At 49.4% G+C, this 20,391-nt stretch overlaps 1 protein-coding gene across 4 annotated transcripts in view; it reads left to right on the forward strand.

Moving 5' to 3' along the window:
• The window catches only part of JDP2 (Jun dimerization protein 2), a 43,712-nt gene that overhangs the window by 17,023 nt on the left and 6,298 nt on the right, over positions 1–20,391 (forward strand). For all 4 annotated transcript variants that reach the window (XM_065549092.2, XM_005561819.4, XM_045396778.2 and 1 more), the window contains exon 3: positions 17,636–17,740. In XM_065549092.2, the coding sequence (XP_065405164.1) occupies positions 17,636–17,740 (105 nt within the window). The remainder of the gene's footprint in view (positions 1–17,635; positions 17,741–20,391) is intronic.

Genomic DNA, 20,391 nt, shown 5'->3' on the forward strand with positions numbered 1-20,391 from the left:
CTGCAGGCACATGTCACCAGGCCTGGCTAATTTTTGTATTTTTTGTAGAGATGGGGGTTTCGCCATGTTGCCCAGGCTGTTTGTGGACTCCTGGGCTCGAGCGATCCTCCCATCTCGGCCTCCCAAAGTGCTGGGATTACAGGTGTGAGTCACCAAGCCCTGCTGTTGCTATGATAATGAAATGAACTAATGCTGCTAAAGGTTTCACATGATGCCTGGCACTTACTAAGACACAGATGTAAGGTAGGCTTGTGACTCACTTTTCAAATGTGTTGATCATGCAAGGTAGTTTTTATAATTGAATCAAAAACCTGTTTCATGGGCTTGTATTGACCTGAGGGTATTTTGCCCTCGGAAATGGTGGGTGGTCTGAGGTGTTGTGGGAGCAGGGCACATCCAGGCTTCCTAACCAGAGGGGCTGCTTCTGGGGCCTGGGAAGAGCTCTGGGCTTGGGTGCAAGTTCTGGGTTCAAAGTCTGGCTCTCTCACTCATTCCTAGCATAACCTTGGAAAAGTTAGCTCGTTTCCTCATCTGTAACAGGAGGAAATCCAAACTGCCCTTTCCAAAGTAGTGCAGCTTCCTGCACATACTCCACATGGCGACTGGATCCACGTCCTCATGATAGAGCTTCACCATGAAGATTAAATGAGATGCTGTGTGAAAGATGACCTTGACTGTAGTGCAGTATGTCCATAAATTACCTTTGTTAGAGACTGATTCCATGTGTAGTGAACTACCTATTCTGACAGCACTGGGCTTTCTAAAGTGTTAGCCTATGACCTGGGTTTCCGGGAAGCAAGCAGACTTTCCAGTTTCTGGTTGTTTATGCAGTTTAGATGCAGCTGGAGTTTTAGTTATCATCACAAACTATAAATGAGAAGGCTCTTCAAGCCTCTGTTTTCCCCTAAGCTGCCTTCTGTGACCCCTTATCTTGTTTCCTGTGGTGTTAATGTCATCGTTGGATTCCCATCAACCATCAGCTTTTTTAGCAGCCTTAAGATGGGCTGTCAACCCTTCTGTCAATCCTGCCATCTTACTTTGATGTTTCCAGGTCCACTGGCAACATGGACTCAGAGTTGGGAAACTGAGTCCTCTCCTGGGGGAGGCTCATCTGACTGAACAACTGTGAAGCCATTTAAATCTTTCTTCCTTCTACTGTGCCCAAAAGGCACAAGGCAACCTGGCCTGAGGTTGGAGCATGGAGATCTAGAGGAACTTACGGATGGATTCAGGCAGGATGTGAAAGTGCTGGGAGTGAGGGCCTGGGCCTCCTCTGGGTTTAGCCACCCCTCGAGGTTGTGTACAACCTGCCATATGCTGGGGCTCATTGACTGTGCTCTGCTCTGTGACTGCAGGGTCCCCTTTCACTGAGCATAGTGCATGTGTATGCTCTGACAAACTTCTCTGTGGTTTGCCTCTGTAGTCCTCCCTACGCCCTACCAACTCCCCAACCCCCGCAAATAAAAACCCTTGCCTTTTTGGAGGCAATGTAGCAAAGCAGGACTGCTGCACTGGAATGGTTTGGCTCTGGAGAGTTCACTAGATGTTTGAAATTCAATTTCATCCCTTGTAAAATTAGGGGGAACAGACCCCTACCTAGTACCTAGTACCATATCCATAAATTATCTCAAAATGGATCAAAGAACTAAATTTAAGAGTGAAAACTAGAAAACTCTTAGAAGACAACAGCCATAAATCTTTGTGACCTTGGATTAGGTAATGGTTTCTTAGATTTTACGCCAAAAATAAAAGCAACAAAATAAAAAATAAATTGGACATCATCAAAATTAAAAACTTTGGTACTTCAAAGGAGACAAAGTAAAAAGACAATCCACAGAATGAGAGAAAATTTTTGCAAATCGTAGATCTAATGAGGGACTTGCATCTGGAATATATAAATAATGATTACATGTCAATAATAAGACAAATAACCCAGTAGAAAAATGGGCAAAGGATCTCAATATTCATTTCTCCAAAGAAAATATATAAATGGTGAATAAGCACATGAAAAAATACTCAACATCATAGCCATCAAGGAAATACAAGTCAAAACCATGATGAGATACTATTTTGCACCCACTGGGATGACTATAATGGAAAAAGATAATAACAGATATTGGTGAGAATGTGGAGAAGCTGTCGTCATGAATTGATTGTGGGAATGTAAAATGATGCAGCCACTTTGGAAAACAGTCTGGTGGTTCCTCAAAGGGCTAAACAGAGTTCCCATGCGATCCAGCAATTTCACTCCTACATATATACCCAACAGGAAGGAAAACATGTCCACACAAAAACGTACCTGAACGTTTATAGTGGCATTATTCACAATAGCTCCAAAGTGGAAGCAGCTCAAATGTCCATCAATTGGTACATGAATAAATAAAACATGGTCTATCTATACAATGGATTATTATTTAGCCATAGAAAGGAATGAAGAACTGATACATGCTGTAATATGGATGAACCTTGAAAATGTTATGCTGCGTAAAAGAAGCCAGCCACAAGAGACCACATACTGTGTGGTTCCATTTAGATGAAATGTCCAGAACAGGCAAATTCATAGAGACAGGAAGTAGAGCCAGTTGCCTAGGGGTGGGGAGATGGGAGGAGTGGGGAGTGATGCCCAAGGGATATGAGGTTTCTTTTGGGGGTGATGAAAATGTTCTCAAATTGATTTTTGTGATGGTTGCACAACTCTGGATATAATACAAGTTGGCGAATTGTACACTTTAATGGACAAATTGTATGGTATGTGTGAGTTTGATCCCAATAAAGCTCTTTTAAAAATGGAGAAGAAGAATATCTGCCTTACAGGGTTGTGGGGAGGCTGAAAAGGAATAATGTATGCAAATCCCCCAGTGTGTAGCAATGTTCCAGAATTAGTTGCTAGGGTTATTAAAATCCCCTTTTAGACCAGTGGCAGTGAAGAAGCCTTTTTTCCTTTTTATTGCTAGTATCTATCCAGGAGCAAGGAGAACAATCTGATAGGATTTAATATAGAACTAGGGAGGATATATGGTATAGAACAGCAGTTTCTAACTCTGACTACTGATTAGAATTCCCCGGAAAGTCTTTCAAAAATATTGATCCTGATTCAGTTGGTCTGAGTGGGGCTGGCAGGTGTTCTAACCTGTAGCCATTAGCTGAAAACCCTGGTAATTCAGATAAGAAACCAGCTCAGGTCTTTGAAGGAGAGAGGACATCTGTGTTCAGGTCAGAAGTCATACACAAGCAATGCACTTTATAGTTGCAAACTTCTTTTGTAGACATCATCTCTGATCTGTTCCAACAACCCTATGAGGTAGTGTTATTGGTAGCATGAGTTGTTAGGGAGCTGAGTCTCAGAAGATTAAATCACTTGCCAGGGTCTTATTTTTAAAGCATAATTTTATCTATTATTTTAAAAAGACAAGATCCACACACATGCTCATACCTATTAGTTATCAGATCTAACACCTTGGAGAGCACTGCCAAGGTGACAGCTGGTGCCAGGTTAATCTATTTTACATAGACTTCCGAACAAAGCTCTTCCTGCTACTTCGCATTAACTGATGAGCATCTTGAGAGTGGAAAGCAAGCTGATGAGGCATTATCTATTATCTATCTATCTTTTTTTTTTTTTTTTTGAGATAGAGTCTCACTGTCACCCAGGCTGGAGTGCAGTGGTGTGATCTCGGCTCACTGCACTCCAGCCTGGGGTTCAAGTGATTCTCCTGCCTCAGCCTCCTGAATAGCTGGGATTACAGGTGTGCGCCACCATGCCTTGCTAATTTTTGTATTTTTAGTAGAGACGGGGTTTTGCCATGTTGCCCAGGCTGGTCTCGAACACCTGAGCTCAAAGTGATCCGCCCGCCTTGGCCTCCCAAAGTGCTGAGATTACAGGCGTGAGCCACTGCGCCCAGCCTATCTATCTATCTAGCTAGCTAGCTAGCTATTACCTACCTACCATCTGTAACTAACTACTAATCTGAATGTGCAAGAAAAACAAAAGACAGGAATAATTTGGATACAAGATTATCAGAAACCTGCAAATATCCCAGATAACGTCTGAGTTAAAGGTTTTGCACCAGCCAAAACACATCTTTTTGTTCTCAATGAATGACTATAATAAGGATATGATGCAATTGTAAGCCCTTAAGTAAGCCCATAAGTAAAATATATACTGCCTTAACCTGTTGAGTATTTTGTGGTATCATTTGAACAAGATGTTTCTGTTGCTGAAACCAATGGATGCTACTTAAAGTGGGGTCAGCATCTGGGAGCTTGTTAGAAGTGCAGATTCTTGGGTCTTCACCTAAACATACTGAAGCACACTCTCTAAAGGGTGGGGCCCAGAAATCCGTGATGCAATAAGCCCCCCAGGGCATTCTGATGCTCTCTGCACATGCAGAGCATGTCTACATGGTCGCCCCTTCCAGCTCTGACTGGCAAAGATTCTGAGAATAAAGGATCTAAAACCACATTTTTCTCAACACCTATCTCAAGCTTCCTAGATGGGTCCACCTGCCATTGGATACTCATTAATGCTTATGGTCCCCTGAATCTGTGTAAGGCAGGGGTTGCCTTCTGAGTCAGCAAACACCTTAGCGTTTCCAAACCAGTTATTTCCATGTCTTGAGATGCTCAACATCGCCGTGTCTGTGCCCTAAGGGACTTCCCAATTAATTAAGCTGCCAAGCTTGTCAATAGGCTGGTTCCTTCATTGTTTTAGAAGAGAGAATCAGAGAAGCTGTTCTCATGCCAAAGGAGCCCTCATTTACTGCCGCTGACCCAGAGTTCTCAGCAGTTCTGGTCTGATAACTGAGCATCCACTCCGTAGCCCTGGCAATGGGGAGCTCTGTGTCCGACTCCATCTGCCTCAGTATGGCAAAGCCCTTCCATACCTCCTCTCTGCACCTAAATTGCATCCATCTCCTTAAATAAATCACTCTTGGTAAAACCCCTCTTCCATCCTCCGGGCCAGATATTCCTGGTTGTGAACTGTGTGGCCCTCTCACCTCGGTGGGGTTTATATTAGCTGGTGTTCAGTATTCTTGATGGAGAGTTTGCCTTTGCTGGGAGATTTGTCTGTTATCTGTGCCTTGTGCTTGAAAAGATTGGCTGAAATGCACGTTTTAGCCACACACCCTGCATACAGATTAAATGGAACTGCCTTGGTAGAGAATAATTAAGCCAAGGACCTTGTTTTTCACCTTCATGATGAAAGACAAATGACTTTCAAAGGCTTTAATAAGATGGCACTTGAAATGTTCTCCTACTTTGGCCAGCTCGGGACTTTCAGAACAGCCTTGTTCATAAATATTCTGTGCAACGACTGCATTTTCATTTAATTGTAGATAGAGTCATTTTGCAGGAGCTCTTGTCTCCATTTTTGACCCAGTGTAATCAAGGCATATTACACCATTTGTTGTTGTTAAAGAGTCAGTTTCAGCTGTATTATTAACTCTTTGAGAAGAAGACAGATTTTTCCCTACCAGATGCATTCTGCTTCTTACCAGTCTTTTGGGGGTGGTGAGGGTCTTGTGGGGACCACCATTTCTCTCCTTTTCTTATCTTTTGAAGTGACTGTCAATTGGACAAGAAAACAGATTGATTGCCTAGTGGGAAATGAGACCCCACTAAATCATAAATATGAAATGGGCCTGAAATAGACATATTTCAGCAAAAGACATCCTTCCCCAAATAGCTCTTCTCCAGCAAAAGGATTTCCTAGCAATCATCATCTCTTTTCCTCTTCAGTGTTAGGTTTTCTGTCTGTGCCAAGGTGATTTTTCCTGCATCTCCTGGACTCGTTCTCACTTTTGTAGTAACAGTGTTTGCTCTTTCCTTAGCAAAACCGGCTGTAAATGGGTGTCACCCTGCCTAGCTGGCTTTCTCAGGCTTTGTTCCAAACACAATGCTGTCTTTTCTTAGCTGTGGAAATGGGACTGTTCTCCACTGGTTTTTGAGAGAATGGCCTTTTCCTATTCTGTTCATATAAACCAGCCTCACACCTCGGCGGCCTATTGTTTTTGGGGATCTGTTAATGCAGAAGAAGGTTTTTACTATGGACAAGGGGAGTTGGGAGGGCCGTGATCAGAGACATGCTGCATCTTGCTGAGATGTGAGGAGACCGAGGAGTCAGTTTGGAAGGATCCACCCGTGGGCTCTGATGCCCCACAAAGATTGTAGGGTGTCAGGCTTTCAGTTCATACAGAGGGTGTCCCCTGCCTCTTCCCAGAAAGCAGTAGCCTTCCAGTTGGTCCTGTCACTGTCTGACCCAGGACCTGGGCGCACTCATTTCCCTTCTCTGGCCTTGAGTTCCTGACCTGAGGTTGCAGCCAGGATCCAGGGTCTCTGGGTCTTCTCAGTTGCAGAATCTAAGGCTGGAGCTTAGTTTGCAGCCCTGCTCCCCACCGTTTCCTGTAGATGCTGTGCACACAGAGCAATGGCTTATCCACCCGCGCCCCCAGCCATGGGAGCCGAGTGACTCATGTTGGCAGGTGAAGCCATTGCCTCTGCCAGCTCTTGTTCAGAGCCTTCACCTGGTGGTTGGCTGAGCTGATTTGAGTGAGCACAGCGTCCAGTGTGTGGGTTTGTTCACAGGTGAATGTGCTTGATTACATCCTGGTGTTGGGGGCAGCTGAAGTGAAGTGGAAAGAGCCCTGGACTTGGAGTCAGGAGTTCTGGGTTCTTGCCCAGGTCACCAGCTCTGTGGATCAGGCCTCCCTTCCTCCCTAACCATGCAAGGTGCTGAGCACACAAAAAGTCAGTAAGATGCAGACTTTGCCCTTGTGGAACTCCCAGTTTAATGGAGGAGTCAGAAACAGAGAATAGAATATAATACAGTAGGGGCCAGGATACGCTCAGAGCAGAGGGACACCTCCTTAGCCTACAGGGCATGAAAATCAGGGAGGGCTTCCTGTGGGAGGTGATGCTCCAGCTGCATGTACAGGAGACATGAGAAGTAAGCTAAGGGGACAGCAGGGCAAAGGCATGCAGGCCAGGGAAGCGTACGGTATGTAGCACCTCAGTGTTTCAGGAGCATAGAGTGGAACCCTGGGATCAACAGGTGGTAAGAACACAGCAGGTGGGGCCAAGTGTCAGCAACCTCATTTGACATAGGAGCTTGGGCCTCATCCTGAGGGTAAGGTGGACAGTAACTGGGTCAGATTTGCATTTTAGAAAGATTCCTCCTGATGGCTGGGGTGGAGGATGGTTGTGCAGGATCTGGAGGCCTCCTGGGGGCCTGGGGCAGTGGTCCAGGAGAGAGAGTGGGCCTGGAAAGTGACAGTGGGGGCGGATGGGGGGAGCAAATCTGAGGAAGATTTAAAATCTAGAATTGGATGGCTGGTGTGATCAAAATTGGAGATAACAAGAGGGATGGGGTTATGGCGAGGCTGGTAGTGAGCCCTCAGGGACATCCACATTGAGCGTCTGGTCCAGCAGGCACTTGGATATTTGGGTCTGCAAATCCAGATTTGGTTGGCATTAGTGTATGGGTGGTGGCCGAAACCATTGGGCAAATGAAAACAGAGACCCACAGGCCATGCATATCGAGTGAGGAGAGTAGCAGGCCAAGGATGGGACCTGGAAAACAGCCCCGAAGGGATGGGAAGAAGCAGGAGACTGGAAAGGCAAGGTCAGAGGATGGGCAGGTGTCGGGGAGTGGGTCCAGGGCATGGAAAATTCAGGAAAGAGGGATGATGCACAGTCAGGCAGAGCCTCCCAGGAGGATGGACTGAGCAGTGTCCTGTGGGCTGGTCTGTGAAGATCCAATCCCTGTCTTCAAGAGCAAGCCATTTCCTTCTCTGGGACTCAGTTTCCTCATCTGTAAAATCTAGGGATTAGCCTTGGTGCTTCCAAGAGCCCCTGGCACTAAGAGTCTGTAAAAGCAGAAACTTCTCTTTTCTTTTTCTTGAGACAGAGTCTCGCTCTGTTGCCCGGGCTGGAGTGCAGTGGCACAATCATGGCTCACTGCGGTCTCAACATCCTGGGCTCAAGCAATCCTCCAGCCTCAGCCTCCTGAGTGGCTGGGACTACCGGTGTACACCACTGTGCCCAGCTAAGAAACTTCTTATAAGAAGTTAGGGGGCACCCTTCCTACATCCCACCCCTTCTCCCCTCAAGCAGGCCTACGCTACCCTTGAAGGCTGGATGAATAAAAACCCAGAGAAGTCAGAGCTGGAAAGGACTTTGCAGAGATTTTAGTCCAGCCCACCGTGTGGAAGGTAGCCTGATGGAATGGAGTCAATCCCTGTCTTTTCCCAGCTCGGCAGCCTCGGGCAGACACTCCACCTCGCTGAGCCTCAGTTTTCTCACTTGTAAAATAAGGCCTCTGAGACCCACCTTGCAGGTGTGTTTGAAGGTTAGTGAGAACTGGGAGCTACTTGTGCTTATTAAAGATGAGCCCCAGGACCTGAGAGCTGACCTGATTGACTCGAGGTCACAGAGTAGGGCACTGTGGTGACCAGAGCCCAGGCTTCTGAGGACAAGTGCGCTAGGGTCAGCCACCTGCCGGAGGTCATGAACCCGCAGCCGTGGGCCAGTGCAGCCCGCAGATGTGTTTTGTTTGGCTCATGTGGTGTTCCTTTCAAAATGGAATTTGTTGCTGACATTCCAAATTGGGAGATTTTACTTTAAAAATTTATATATTTTTGAAAACTTGGAAGAATTAGCAGCACTGAGCCTGCATCTCACTGGGGTAGTGTCCCCTCCCATGGCAGGAGGGGTGGGCACCGCCCCATCCAGCCCTCCTCCCTCACTAATGGTGAGTTGCTTGCTTGACCCCTGAGGTGATGTGAGTTTGCAACCCCAGCCTTAGACTGACCATTTGTCTTGAATTTTCTCCTAAAGCCCTGCCCGCTGTTCACTGAAACAGCTCAGTATTTCACAGCTGAGGTCCAGACCTTGGCCACTGAGTAAGAAGGCCTGGCAAGAGATGATGGGAGAGACAGGAGGGCAGAGAGTTTCCAACAGCTCAGCCCCATGGGGGATGCTGGGAGGGCCTGGCCCCTGCAGGCTTCTGGGGTCAGCAAGGGAGTTGGCTGAGAGCCCCTGGGGTTTCCTCATTCCTCCCTCCTGGGGTGGGAGGAGGCTGTGGGCCTAGCTGGCTGGGCAGGCCACGGTCTTGTCCCTGAACTGCCCTACTTTGTTGATGGGGGGTGGGGGAGTGGGGAAGGACCGCAGCCCCTGGCTCAGTGCAGCCCTGTTTATGTGGGGGAATGTCTGGTATGTTTGGTATTTGGGTGTTTACTTCCCAGGGTGCTCATGGGTCCCTGGTGTTGAAACGTGGCTCCTCCATACAGGGGGGCCCTGGTGGGCCTGGCTGGCTGTGCGTGGCTCGAGGCTAGATTTGGAGGCTGCGGGGCTGTTACTCCAGGTCTGCTCACTGACAGCTCAGCACGCCCAGAACCCCCCACCCTGCTCCTCCCTCTCCGCAGGTCTCCTTTCTGTGCCGCATTCTGCCCCGAGGCAGGCCAGTGTGCCGCTGCTGCAATAGCACCGCCTCCGCCTTGCCTGGGAAGGCAGGCAGGGAAGCTGGCATCATGGAACTCTTCCTGTGCTCCTGGCTCTGGGCTGGAACCCAGTCCCCATCACTACCATGTGTGGCAGGGCTCAGTACCTTCCTGTACCAGTGAGGAATGGAGGCTCAGAGAGGCCAAGTAACTTGCCCAGGAGCACACAGCTGGTCTACAGCAGAGCTTGTGGAGGAACTCAGGTCTTAAAGACCACCCCCCAGCCCCACCAACCAAAGCTCACACTGTCAACTCTGATGCCTCAAGTCTCAGATTAGCCTGGTTCTCTCTGCCCAGGCGACAATTCTTAGTATGACACGGAGCCCTTCGGACCTGTGCTACTCTGGTTAGTGCTAGGGTTTTTTGGTTTTTCTTTTTTCTCTATTTTCACTTATTACTTCCTTTCTTTGTCCATGTGAGAGTTTCTTATTTTCAGTGCCTTGGGTTGAGAATGTCATTTCTCTTTCTCATTCTGTCTCGTTGTGGGTCCTGCAAGCTGTATTTTTGAAAACGCTTATGAAAAGTCAGAATTCAAAATCACATCTGGGCTGCTGTTTGTCACTGCGGAAATGCCATGCCACCTGCAGACCGGGCGTGAGAAAGACAGAAATGGGTGAGGGTTAGGCCGGAGAGGAGCTGGTGACGTCCCTTCCTTTAAACCGTGGAGCTTGAATGTTACACCTTCATGTAAACTGTGCAATAACGTTTTTTAAAACATGTTAAATACTTCTAACTCTAAGGGCAGTGACCACGCTTAGACCACCCACCCCTTGAAGAGCGGGATGTGCTCGGGCCCTGGGGCCCAAAGACCTGGATTCGAATCCTGAGCTGTCACTGAGCATCTACGCAGCTTTGATATTCGTAGTTTCCTCATCTGCAAAAGCAGGGAAGCTGATAGAGCCGTGCTGGGTGACTTACTGGGACAGCAAATTAAATGTAGTTAATTTAGTTAATAAACACCCATTCTGTGCCATGCTCAGCTCTGGTGGCTGAGTGATAGTGGTGAAGGTGATGATAGACTGAGATATTTATATAGATTAACTATGAATAGATTAACTAAGGTTTTCATGGGAAACTGACAGTGGGCAGGCAAACATGCATGTGAAAAAGGTAAGTGCTATTAGTGAACACACCTTGAAGGAAATACACAGGGAGATGGTAACAGGACAGGGCTTTCAGTTTAGGGTGGTCAGTAAAGAAGTCAAGAAGTGGCAGCAGAAGGAGCAGCAAGTGCAAACCCAGGGGACAGGGAAGAACTTGTTGTTTTGAGGGAGAGGAAGGAGGCCTGTTGTTGGGCGTTGAGGGGTAGAGGAGGGCGATGTAGTGGAAGGTTAGAGAGGCAGGAGGGGCCGGGTTTTCTCGGTTCTGTGGGTCACATGTGATGGAAGCTGTTGGAGGGTTGTAAGCAGAGGAGCTGACTTGTGTTTTAGCCAGGGAGAGCCCTTAGGAGCCATTGCAGTCTTACAGGGCAGAGGCGACGAGGGCTTGGACCAGGCTGGAGGCAGCAGGGATGGAGAATGTGGTGGACACCTTAGAGATGTATTTTGCAGGTGGAATCATTACGACCTGCTAAATGGCCTGTTTGAGTCCTTAACTGGCTCCAGGGCAAACTTGTCTGGGCACACAAATCTGCGTGCGCATGTACTGCATGCAGACCCTGATTCAGTAGGTCCCGGTGGCCTTCAAGACTGCATTTCTAACAAGTGCTCAGGTGAGGCTGATGGTGCTGTCGGTCAGCCACACTCCACAGTGCCTAACTCCTGGCAAACGTCCAGGAAGTGCTCACTGTGGGGATGACCCGGTGAATCCCTGTAGGAATCTCCCAAGTGCTGCTGTCATTGACTCCTGCCTGCAGGCCCTGACTGGGGCCAGGACTGGGGGTGGACTTATGTCAATCACAGAGATAGATTCACACACGGAACAGTCCTCTTTGCCCATCAGGTCCATTCCCGTTTTACCCTGCTCTGTGCCCCAGGTGGCCCATATCAATGGACGACATTACCCAGGAGTCCTTCCACTCTGGCTCCTGGTTGAACTTGGCCATTAAGAGGCTCCATCCCCCTTTCCCTCTCTTTGCCTGTTTCTTTGTCTCCCTGACCCCCTCTTGGAGCTGCGTGGTTGTTTCTCTCTTGCCACGTGGTCTGTGGTCTCTGCTCACCCTAAACTTCACAGCCCGATGTTCCTGCCTCTCTGGGCCTGTGACTGAAGTTGGTTGCCCGGCCCTGCATGACCCCTCAGTCCAGCACTCAGCATCTCCCAGACCAATTTAAAATTCCAGGACAGTGAGTACAGCTCGTCTCAGCCGCTCATGCCTCGTCCAGTCAGCTGTGGCAGGGACTTGAGAACAGCCTTGGAAAAGAATTTGGGGTATTCATTCCCCTGATCCCTCCCTGTTGGGCACCTGTTGGGCTGTGGCTGTGTTCCTCTACCAAAGAGCACAGCTCCTGTCTGGTGACCCTCTGCCGTGGCTAGGTGACAGCTCTCCCTGGGTTCCAATCATCTCTCCTGACCCTAGCCGCTTCAGGCCGGAAGTGTTAGTGACTCCACTGGAACTCCCGGGTTCCCTAAGCGCTGTCCACACCCTGTAAGTAGTTCCCTCACTAATCTCCTTTAAATAAACACCTGTTTCCTGCTGGGGGCCCCTAGTCCAGGGGCTTTGGTACCAACCGAGGTGACCCACCTCTGCCTTTTCTTAGCTGCTGCTCAAGGGCCCTTCCGCATCCAAGCTCTGCTGCTTTCTCAGCGGTTTTAGGAACATCGCTCCTGGGTGGGATTTCTCCCCTGATCGCTAAGGACCATCTTCAGCTCCTCCATTAGCCCCTGGCATCACCTGACCTCCAAGGGTAGAAGCTTGGTGTCCCAGGCATCTTTCAGTGGCATGTGGCAGAAACCTTCTCAAACTCCCTTCAAGCCAAAGGAGGAATTTTCAGGACAGATTCACAGTCCCAGTGACAAGAAGCATAGTCAGTTCTTACCAGGGTGGCATCAAGAGGACCAAGACAGCATCTTTCTCTGTGTGTCTTCTGTCTGTCGACTGTCTGTTCCTCTCTCGGTACCGTTGGCTTCCGTCCACATCTCTGCATGTTTCTCTCCCTGTGGCGCTGCCTCTCTCTCTCTCTCTCCCCTTCTTCATGTCTGTGATCTGTGTTTCTCTGTCCCACTGTCTCTATGTCTGTCTACCTGTTTGTGGGGCACACTCTGTCTCAGGGCCTGGTGAGGTGAGCAAGCCTGGGTGAGGTGCCTGGGGCATGGCATGCAGGAGGTGCTCCCTCTCTGGTGCTGACCCTGCACTTGCTTAAATGTGTGCCTTGGCCACCCCGCCTGCCTTTCCTTGCTCCAGGCCCGGCTCTTCTCTCCATTCCCCTTTCCCTCTCTTTGCCTGCTTCCTTGTCTCCCTGACCCCATCTTGGAGCTGCGTGGTTGTTTCTCTCTTGCCACGTGGTCTGTGGTCTCTGCTCACCCTAAACTTCACAGCCCGATGTTCCTGCCTCTCCGGGCCTGTGACTGAAGTTGGCTGCCCGGCCCTGCATGACCCCTCAGTCCAGCACTCAGCATCTCCCAGACCAATTTAAAATTCCAGGACAGTGAGTACAGCTCGGCTCAGCCGCTCGTGCCTCGTCCAGTCAGCTGTGGCAGGGACTTGAGAACAGGCTGTCTGAGGAGAGGTCTGGGTGAGGCGGGGCTGCTCCACACGAGGACCCTCATGGTCCTAAGTCCCCAGGTCTCTCCATCCAATGTGAAGTGTGGCGCAGCAGCACCCCTCACTGCCGGGATCCAGATGACCTTGCCCTTGGGCCTTCCTGGGAAACTACGGGAAAACAGAGCCAACGCTAAGTTTGCGAACAGGGAAAAGCATGCTCCCCTCCCACCCCCAGCCCGCATCTCATGGTTCTTTAAATGTATTGAGCTGCCTCCTCCTCAAACATCCTGGTTCTTCCAGCTGTATCTGCAGAAACAAATCATTGTCAGCCAGTTTGGGGTTCCGGGTTCAGATGTCAGAGCCGCGTGTGGTACAAATACTCTCTACCGTCTTTCTCCCACACATGGGCAAATGCTTTAGAGAATTCAAGAAGCACCAGGAAGAAGGAGGCAGCAGCCCTGACTCTGGGGACGAAGGAGTCCCAGGGAGAGCTGGGGAGAGTCTCCAAGTTAGCTGTGAGGCATGAAGGCAGAGGGGCTCTGCCAAACGCCTGTCTCATTTCTGGTAGGACCTTAACAGATGTTTTCTACATCTCTGGGCAGCTCTTAAATAGCAGCGTGAGGATTTAGGGGTGATGCAGCACAGTTTCAATGGGGAAGGTGTGAGGATGGGAGTTTGGGAACATCTTGCCTCATTGGGAGATACCAGCCAAGGTTGGGGGAATGGGTGCAGGAAAGGCCTGGGGCTGGGCTTGGAAGCTGGTGGTGGCTGTGGAACTGGGGGCTCTAGGCCTCAGCACATGCCCTACATTTTTTCCTGGCCTGCTTAGGACTCATGCAGACTTGCCATAGCTATCAGGGGCCTGTGCCCCCAAATCTAAACTCTGCCTTCAGCCAGTGTGCTTCTAGGGAAGGCAGGCTCCAGTCTCCAAGCTTTGCTGGCCTACTATAAACAGAGAGAAGAGGCCACCCCAGCAGAGAAAGCTTCCGTGAGTGCTGGGGAAAAGGCCATGTAGATCCAAACACGGGTAATAAGTCACTTTGTAATGAAAGAACCCAAGCCTGTAGCATCTCTCTCCGGAATCCTGAATTCCAGTCATTCATCTGAGTGACATTTGTTGAGCCCCTCCTGAGTGCCATGCGCTGTACCAGGTGCCAGGGATGCTCAGGTCCCGTCCTCCAGGCTAGCAGGGAAAACAGGCACCCACACAAACCAAGGCTTGTGGTAGGATGCGATGGAGACTCCTACAGTGCTGTAGCAGCGCCAAAAAAGCAGCAGATTCTTTTTCTTTTTTAACTTTTATTTTAGGTTCAGGGGTACATGTGCAGATATGTTATATAGGTAAATTCGTGTCACAAGGGTTTGTTGTACAGATTATTTCATCACCCAGGTTCTAAGCCTAGTAGCCAATAGTTATTTTTTCTGATCCTCTCCCTCCTCCCAACTTCCACCCTCAAATAGGCTCCAGTGTGTGTTGTTCCCCCTTTGTGTCCATGTGTTGTCATCATTTAGCTCCCACTTATCAGTGAGAACATGCAGTATTTGGTTTTCTGTTCCTGTAGTAGTGTGCTAAGGATAATAACCTGAGCTCCATACATATTCCCACAAAAGACATGATCCTGTTCCTTTTTATGGCTGCATAATATTCCATGGTATATATGTACCACATTTTCTTTATCCAATCTGTCATTGAGCATTCAGGTTGATTCCGTGTCTTTGCTATTGTGAATAGTGCTGCAATGAACATACACATGCATGTGTCTTTATGGTAGAACGATTTCTATTCCTTTGGGTATATACTCAGGAATGGGATTGCTGGGTTGAATGGTAGTTCTGTTTTTAGCTAAAAGCAGCTGACTCTATCTGGGGAGTCAAAGGACCCTTCCTGGAGGAGGTGATGTTTACTCTCGAGGTTGAGTAAGAGTTTAACCAAGTGGGAAAGGAAGGATATCTCACTCAAGGCTGAGAGGGCGTGGCTGCCTTGGAGAAGGGTGAGACATTTGGAGTAGAGGGTGATGCAGGAGGGGATGAATGTGACTGGAGAGGGGAGGAGGAGTGGCCCCTGACCTGGGCCTCAGCCTGGCCCAGTTGATCTCTTAAACTTTCTTCCAGCTCTGAATCTCTTTGCATTGCTGCTAAAGCAGCTTCCGTCTGCTTCTGACTTTCTGTGGAATAAGGCCATGTGCAGGGCGGGGGTAGGGAGTGAAGCCTTGGAGGACAGAGGTTGGTTGCTCAGGGGAGGACACAAGGTCCTGCAGTACCCAGGCTGCACACATCACCTTGGCAGTTTGTGGGCAAACCCTCCTGGCCGAAGGGAGATTGCACCGCCAGCCACTTCCTCCAGTTCCTTCCCTCTGCCTGTCGTCACGGTTACCTTGGCCTTGTTGGGGGTGAGGTTAAGGTTGGGCGGAATCAATTTCAGCCAGGTTTCTATTTTCCCAGATACAGGTCAGCCAGAGGAGCTGTCACTTCTGGTTCAGTTTCAAAGAAGGCCAAGGGACTGGGAGGTGCTTGGGTGTGGCGGTGTTGACGAGGCGCCTCTGCAGCTGACTCCCAGGTGGGGTGGGAGTCGGGCAGGGAGAAGCTCAGAGGTGGTGAGGAGGCAGAAAGGGGGCTGCCCTGCCAAGGCCTGTGCTGATGGCCATGGTGCTGGTCTCGGGCCCAGGCACTCTGTCCTGAGCCCCCAGAGCATGCTGGGAGTGTGCAGAGAGAGGCTGTTTATTTTCCTGGCCTATAGCCCTTTGGGCTGAGACCTCGTTCCAGGCCTTGGGCTGCCAGAGTCACCCCCACCGCACCCTTCTCCCTGGCTGGAGAAGTGAGAGAGTTGGCAAGCCCAGGGCAATCCAACGGCTTCTCTAATGGCCTATGACTCTGGGCTGTCCCCAGCCCAGCTGGTCCTGGGTGTCCTTCAGATTTTCCTGGTAGGTAATGTACAGCAAGAGGTGCCACATCAAGTGCTCCTGACGGACTGGGGCTGTAAGGGCTGGTGGTCAGGAGCAGGATGGTTGAAACCACAGAAATCTGAGTTTGAATCCTGACTCTGCTATTTTCTAGTTGCATGGCCTTGGGCAAATTGAACTATTGAGCCTCAGTCTCACCATCTGTAAAATGGTACAGTAATAGTAACTTCCTCATAAGACTTTGATGGTGTGGATTAAAAGATATGTGTTTAAAGCATTTAGCAAAGTAGGCAACAAATGGCACCTCTTGTTATTATTACTAATGGAACAATAACAACAGCAACTTTGATTCGAAGTCTGTGCTAGTGGGCAGTGAGTCTCCTTCTCCCCATTCGAGGGGTCCTGTTTCATGCATAGTGAATTTCTTAACATGTCCTGAGGAAGAAGCAAGCCTGGAGACTCAGGAGGCCCCTTGCTTGTGCCCCAGGGTCATTCAGCTCTTCCACAGGTGGGCATCCTAGGCTGGGGAGACTGTTAGTGACAAGAGGAAATGGATCCCAGCATTTGGAAGGACCAAGAAAGGAATATTGGGTATGGAGGGGCAGGGAAGATCTTAAATCCCAACAGAAGGTAAGTGGAGAAGACAAAGATAGTCAAGGAGGTAGGAAGGGGTGGCAGTGGAATGTAGAACCTGTGTCCATGCCCAAGGCGTTTTTAAAGGAAGTGCTTGGGAACGACTGGCCTGGAAAATTGTACCCAGGGGCTTGGGCTGGGCAAAAGAAAAGGCCGTCACCGCCCGTTGGGTGCCACCTCTATGTGAGTAGACTTGCCAGGCTCCTGGCCTCCTGAACTCCTCATCTGGCTTTAATCCTTTTCTCTGCTTTTGCATATTCTTCCCCCAGGATGCCCACCTGTGGGAGAGCTGAGGGACCCTGGGGACAGAAGCAAGGGGCCTCCTAAGTCTCTGGGCTTGCTTCTCCCTCAGGACATCTGAACCCAGATATCTGTCTTAGTACATTTTGTGTTGCTATTACAGAATACCACCAACTGAGTAATTTATAAAGAAAAGAAATTTATTTCTCACAGTTCTGGACGTTGTGAAGTCCAACAGCAAGGTGCTGGTGTCTTGTGAGGGCCTTCTTGCTGCATCATCCTAGGGCAGAAGGTGGGAAAGCAAGAGAGTACAAGAGAGCAAGAAAGGACCAAATTTCCTTTTATAACAAACCCCCTTTTCTAATAACAACATTAATCCATTCATTAATATTGTTACTAATCACCTCTTAAAGGTGTCACCTCTCAACACTGTTGCATTGGGGATTAAGTTTCTAACACTTGAAGTTTGGGAGACACATTCAAACCATAGCAGAATCCCTTCCCTTTTTGGCCTCTGACTCCTCCCTGGGATGCTCTAAGAGGATCCTTGGACTGGCTGGGAGATACTTCCAATGCTCCAGGCAGTGGGCTGGCAGAAGTGATCACTTGTTCACTGCCGAGACATGGGTTAGAAAGGCGAAGTTGTCCCTCTGTCTGTGTGTCAGGAGAGAAGCTGTATTCCAAGCCTGCCTCAATGTCTAATCAGTGGCTCTGTGCCCTCACAGCTAGATGAGGAAGAGGAGCGAAGGAAAAGGCGCCGGGAGAAGAACAAAGTCGCAGCAGCCCGATGCCGGAACAAGAAGAAGGAGCGCACGGAGTTTCTGCAGCGGGTGAGCTGACTGGGTGGGTGGGGAGGTCTGCCATTCCTTGGAGTGAGCTTGTGTACTCTGGACCAGGACAGGCCATCAGATGTCTCTGTAGTCAATGAGCATCTGCTGGCAGCTGCCAAAGCAGCCTTGACCCCTCTGCTCTTTGCTACCTCCTGTTTCCTCTCCCATCTCTGAACTAAGACAACTAAGGGCAGCCTTCAGCAGTTCCTGCCCACACAACCCCTGGAAGCCCAAGAAGGAAGGAGAAGCCAAGTTCCCCTCCACTGAGGATAGACCCTTGGTGCTGACTGACCCAGATCGTCCAGGACTGCCACTCTCTATTTTGGTTCCCTGGTGGCTACCAAAGTTGTCTAGGGTGGGTGCCAGTGAAGCTAGGTAGTAACATCCTGCATGTAGGCACTGGACACAGCCTCTGGCCTGGCTACTTATGCACAGAGAAAAGCTCCTTCCCTTAGCTGCAGGTGGCTTATCCAGCCCTGCATGCCATCTGGCCAGCCCCTCAGCTCCACTGAAGGTGACCTCCAAGCTCTTTGATGCTGCCTCTGGGAATCAGAGGTCAGCTCTGCATGCAGAGGTCAGCCAGGGGTTGCTTTTCCTCCTGGCCCTACCTGCCCTTTCATTTGGAATGTGCCAAGCAGGATGTTTGTTCTTTTTCTCTCGAGTCCTGCCTCTTAGAGCTTCCCTGCATCTCAGAAATGGTGGCTGGCAGTGAGGAAACATGACCAGAAAGCTAATCAGTCCAGGCCAGGAGTCTCTGGTCTTTCCACCCCTAATCATTTTTTCACTGCTGAATAATAATAATGATAATGTATAATAATAACAGAATGGGGCAGGTCCTATTCTGTAAATACACAGTAATTAACAATAGTTGCCACTATTTGTAAAGTTGGGTGCTGTGCTAAATGCTGTATGTACATCATCTCATTTTATTGGGATAATAACCATATGAAGTGGGTAACTTCATTATTCTCTTTCTACAGATAAGGAAACTAAGGAAATGTGGGGGCTAAGTAATTTGTCCACATTTCTGCTATATTGGCATTCATTCATTCATTCATTCATTCATTTGCTCTTTTGTTCATTAATTGATTCAACAGGTATTTTTAAGCATGTACTAAATGTGCATTCTTGTGTTGGGTACGTTGGGGGCACACAGGAAGGAGCAGACACAGTCCTCCTGTGGGAGCTGGAGAGACAAGGCTAGATTGGCCTGGTGTTCTTGGACTCTGGAGGGTCTGTGGGGATCTTCTCATACTTGCAACAAGCAGAGAGCTATTCTGTGGTCCTGGGTGTAGACGGCATGGGGCCATGTATCTACCTGCAGGCTGTGAGTGTCCAGGGCAGGGAATGGTTACTGTAGACAGGAGTTAGACTCCTGGATCTGGGAGCCCGTTGGAAGAGAGGGTGCTACAACATTGGGCTGGGAATCTTCAGGAAGTTTCTAAGACACGAGCCTTCAAGATGGATGAAGTGTCACATACCTCATTTCCAGCACCGAGTGCCTGCCATGAGCAGAGCTGGATGAGAAACAGCAGGGACTAGAGAAGCTTCGCGTGAGATCCCTGCCTTCAAGAGCTTGTCAGCCAATTGCTAGGCGAGATACGCCTGAGCGGACAGCATGTTAGTGACACACCAGTGCAATAAAGAGTTGGTGCCCAAGGAACGGCACTCACTGCCCTTCACATTCCAATAACACTAGCTGAGCACCTACGGTGTGCCAGGCATTTCCCATGTTTTATTTAATCCTTATAACATTCCAGTGAGATAATATTATTTATCCCCATTTTAGAGACTGACCTGTAGCTCAGAGAGGTCAAGTTACTTGGCCAAGGTCACACTGCTAGCGAGTGGTGGGCTTGGATTTATTCATCCTTTGCTGATCCACTCATCCATTTAGTAGGTGTGTAGTGAGTGCCTGGGACACAGAGGGCAGGCAGGCGGTGTTGGTAGTGGGATGGGAGGCAGGAAACAAGGAATAGTGACGTGTGCCGAGCGTTGTGTCTGGCAAGCCCAGCGAGCTGTGAGAACACACAGCAAGGGCCCTGTCCTGGTCTAGGCTAAGGAAAGGCTGCTTCCATTCAGACATAAAAGAGGAGTAGGAGCAGTGAGATGGAGGCCCTAGGGGGTTATGAGGAATGGAAGGGCTCAAGCAAAGGCAAAAGGTGCTGTTTAAGGATGTGTTTAAGGCATTGAAAAGGATACCAGCTGGAGTTTAGAGTACCAAGCGGTGGGCTGGAGAGGCAGGCAGGGCCCAGATCCCTCATAATAGGGTGATGCTAGATGCTGGGTTGCCTGAGCCATGCCCAATCTGTGTCTGTTGTCCTGGCCTAATAATTAGTAGCCGCTTCCTTCACTCTCACAAGTACTGCACTAGGATGATGAATTATATGGTCATGGAGAGCCACTGAAGGGCTGCAGGAAGGGAGACGCATACCTTCAAAAGATCCCTCTGGCGGCAACGTGGGGCACAGATTGAGGTAGAAGGTTCAGTTTTGGAAGTGTCGTGTTGTTCCAGTGAGAGAGAAGCGTGTGGCCTTGGGGTCTGGGAGGAGATTTGGGCAGCATTGTCTGGGCCCAAGCCTAGCCCTCCACTCACCCCTGTGTTCTCCTCCTCCTCCCCAGCCTTGGAAGCAGAGGTTGGGTGTGAAGTT

The sequence above is a fragment of the Macaca fascicularis genome, chromosome 7 (assembly GCF_037993035.2).
Source record: "Macaca fascicularis isolate 582-1 chromosome 7, T2T-MFA8v1.1".
NCBI classification, from domain to species: domain Eukaryota; kingdom Metazoa; phylum Chordata; class Mammalia; order Primates; family Cercopithecidae; genus Macaca; species Macaca fascicularis.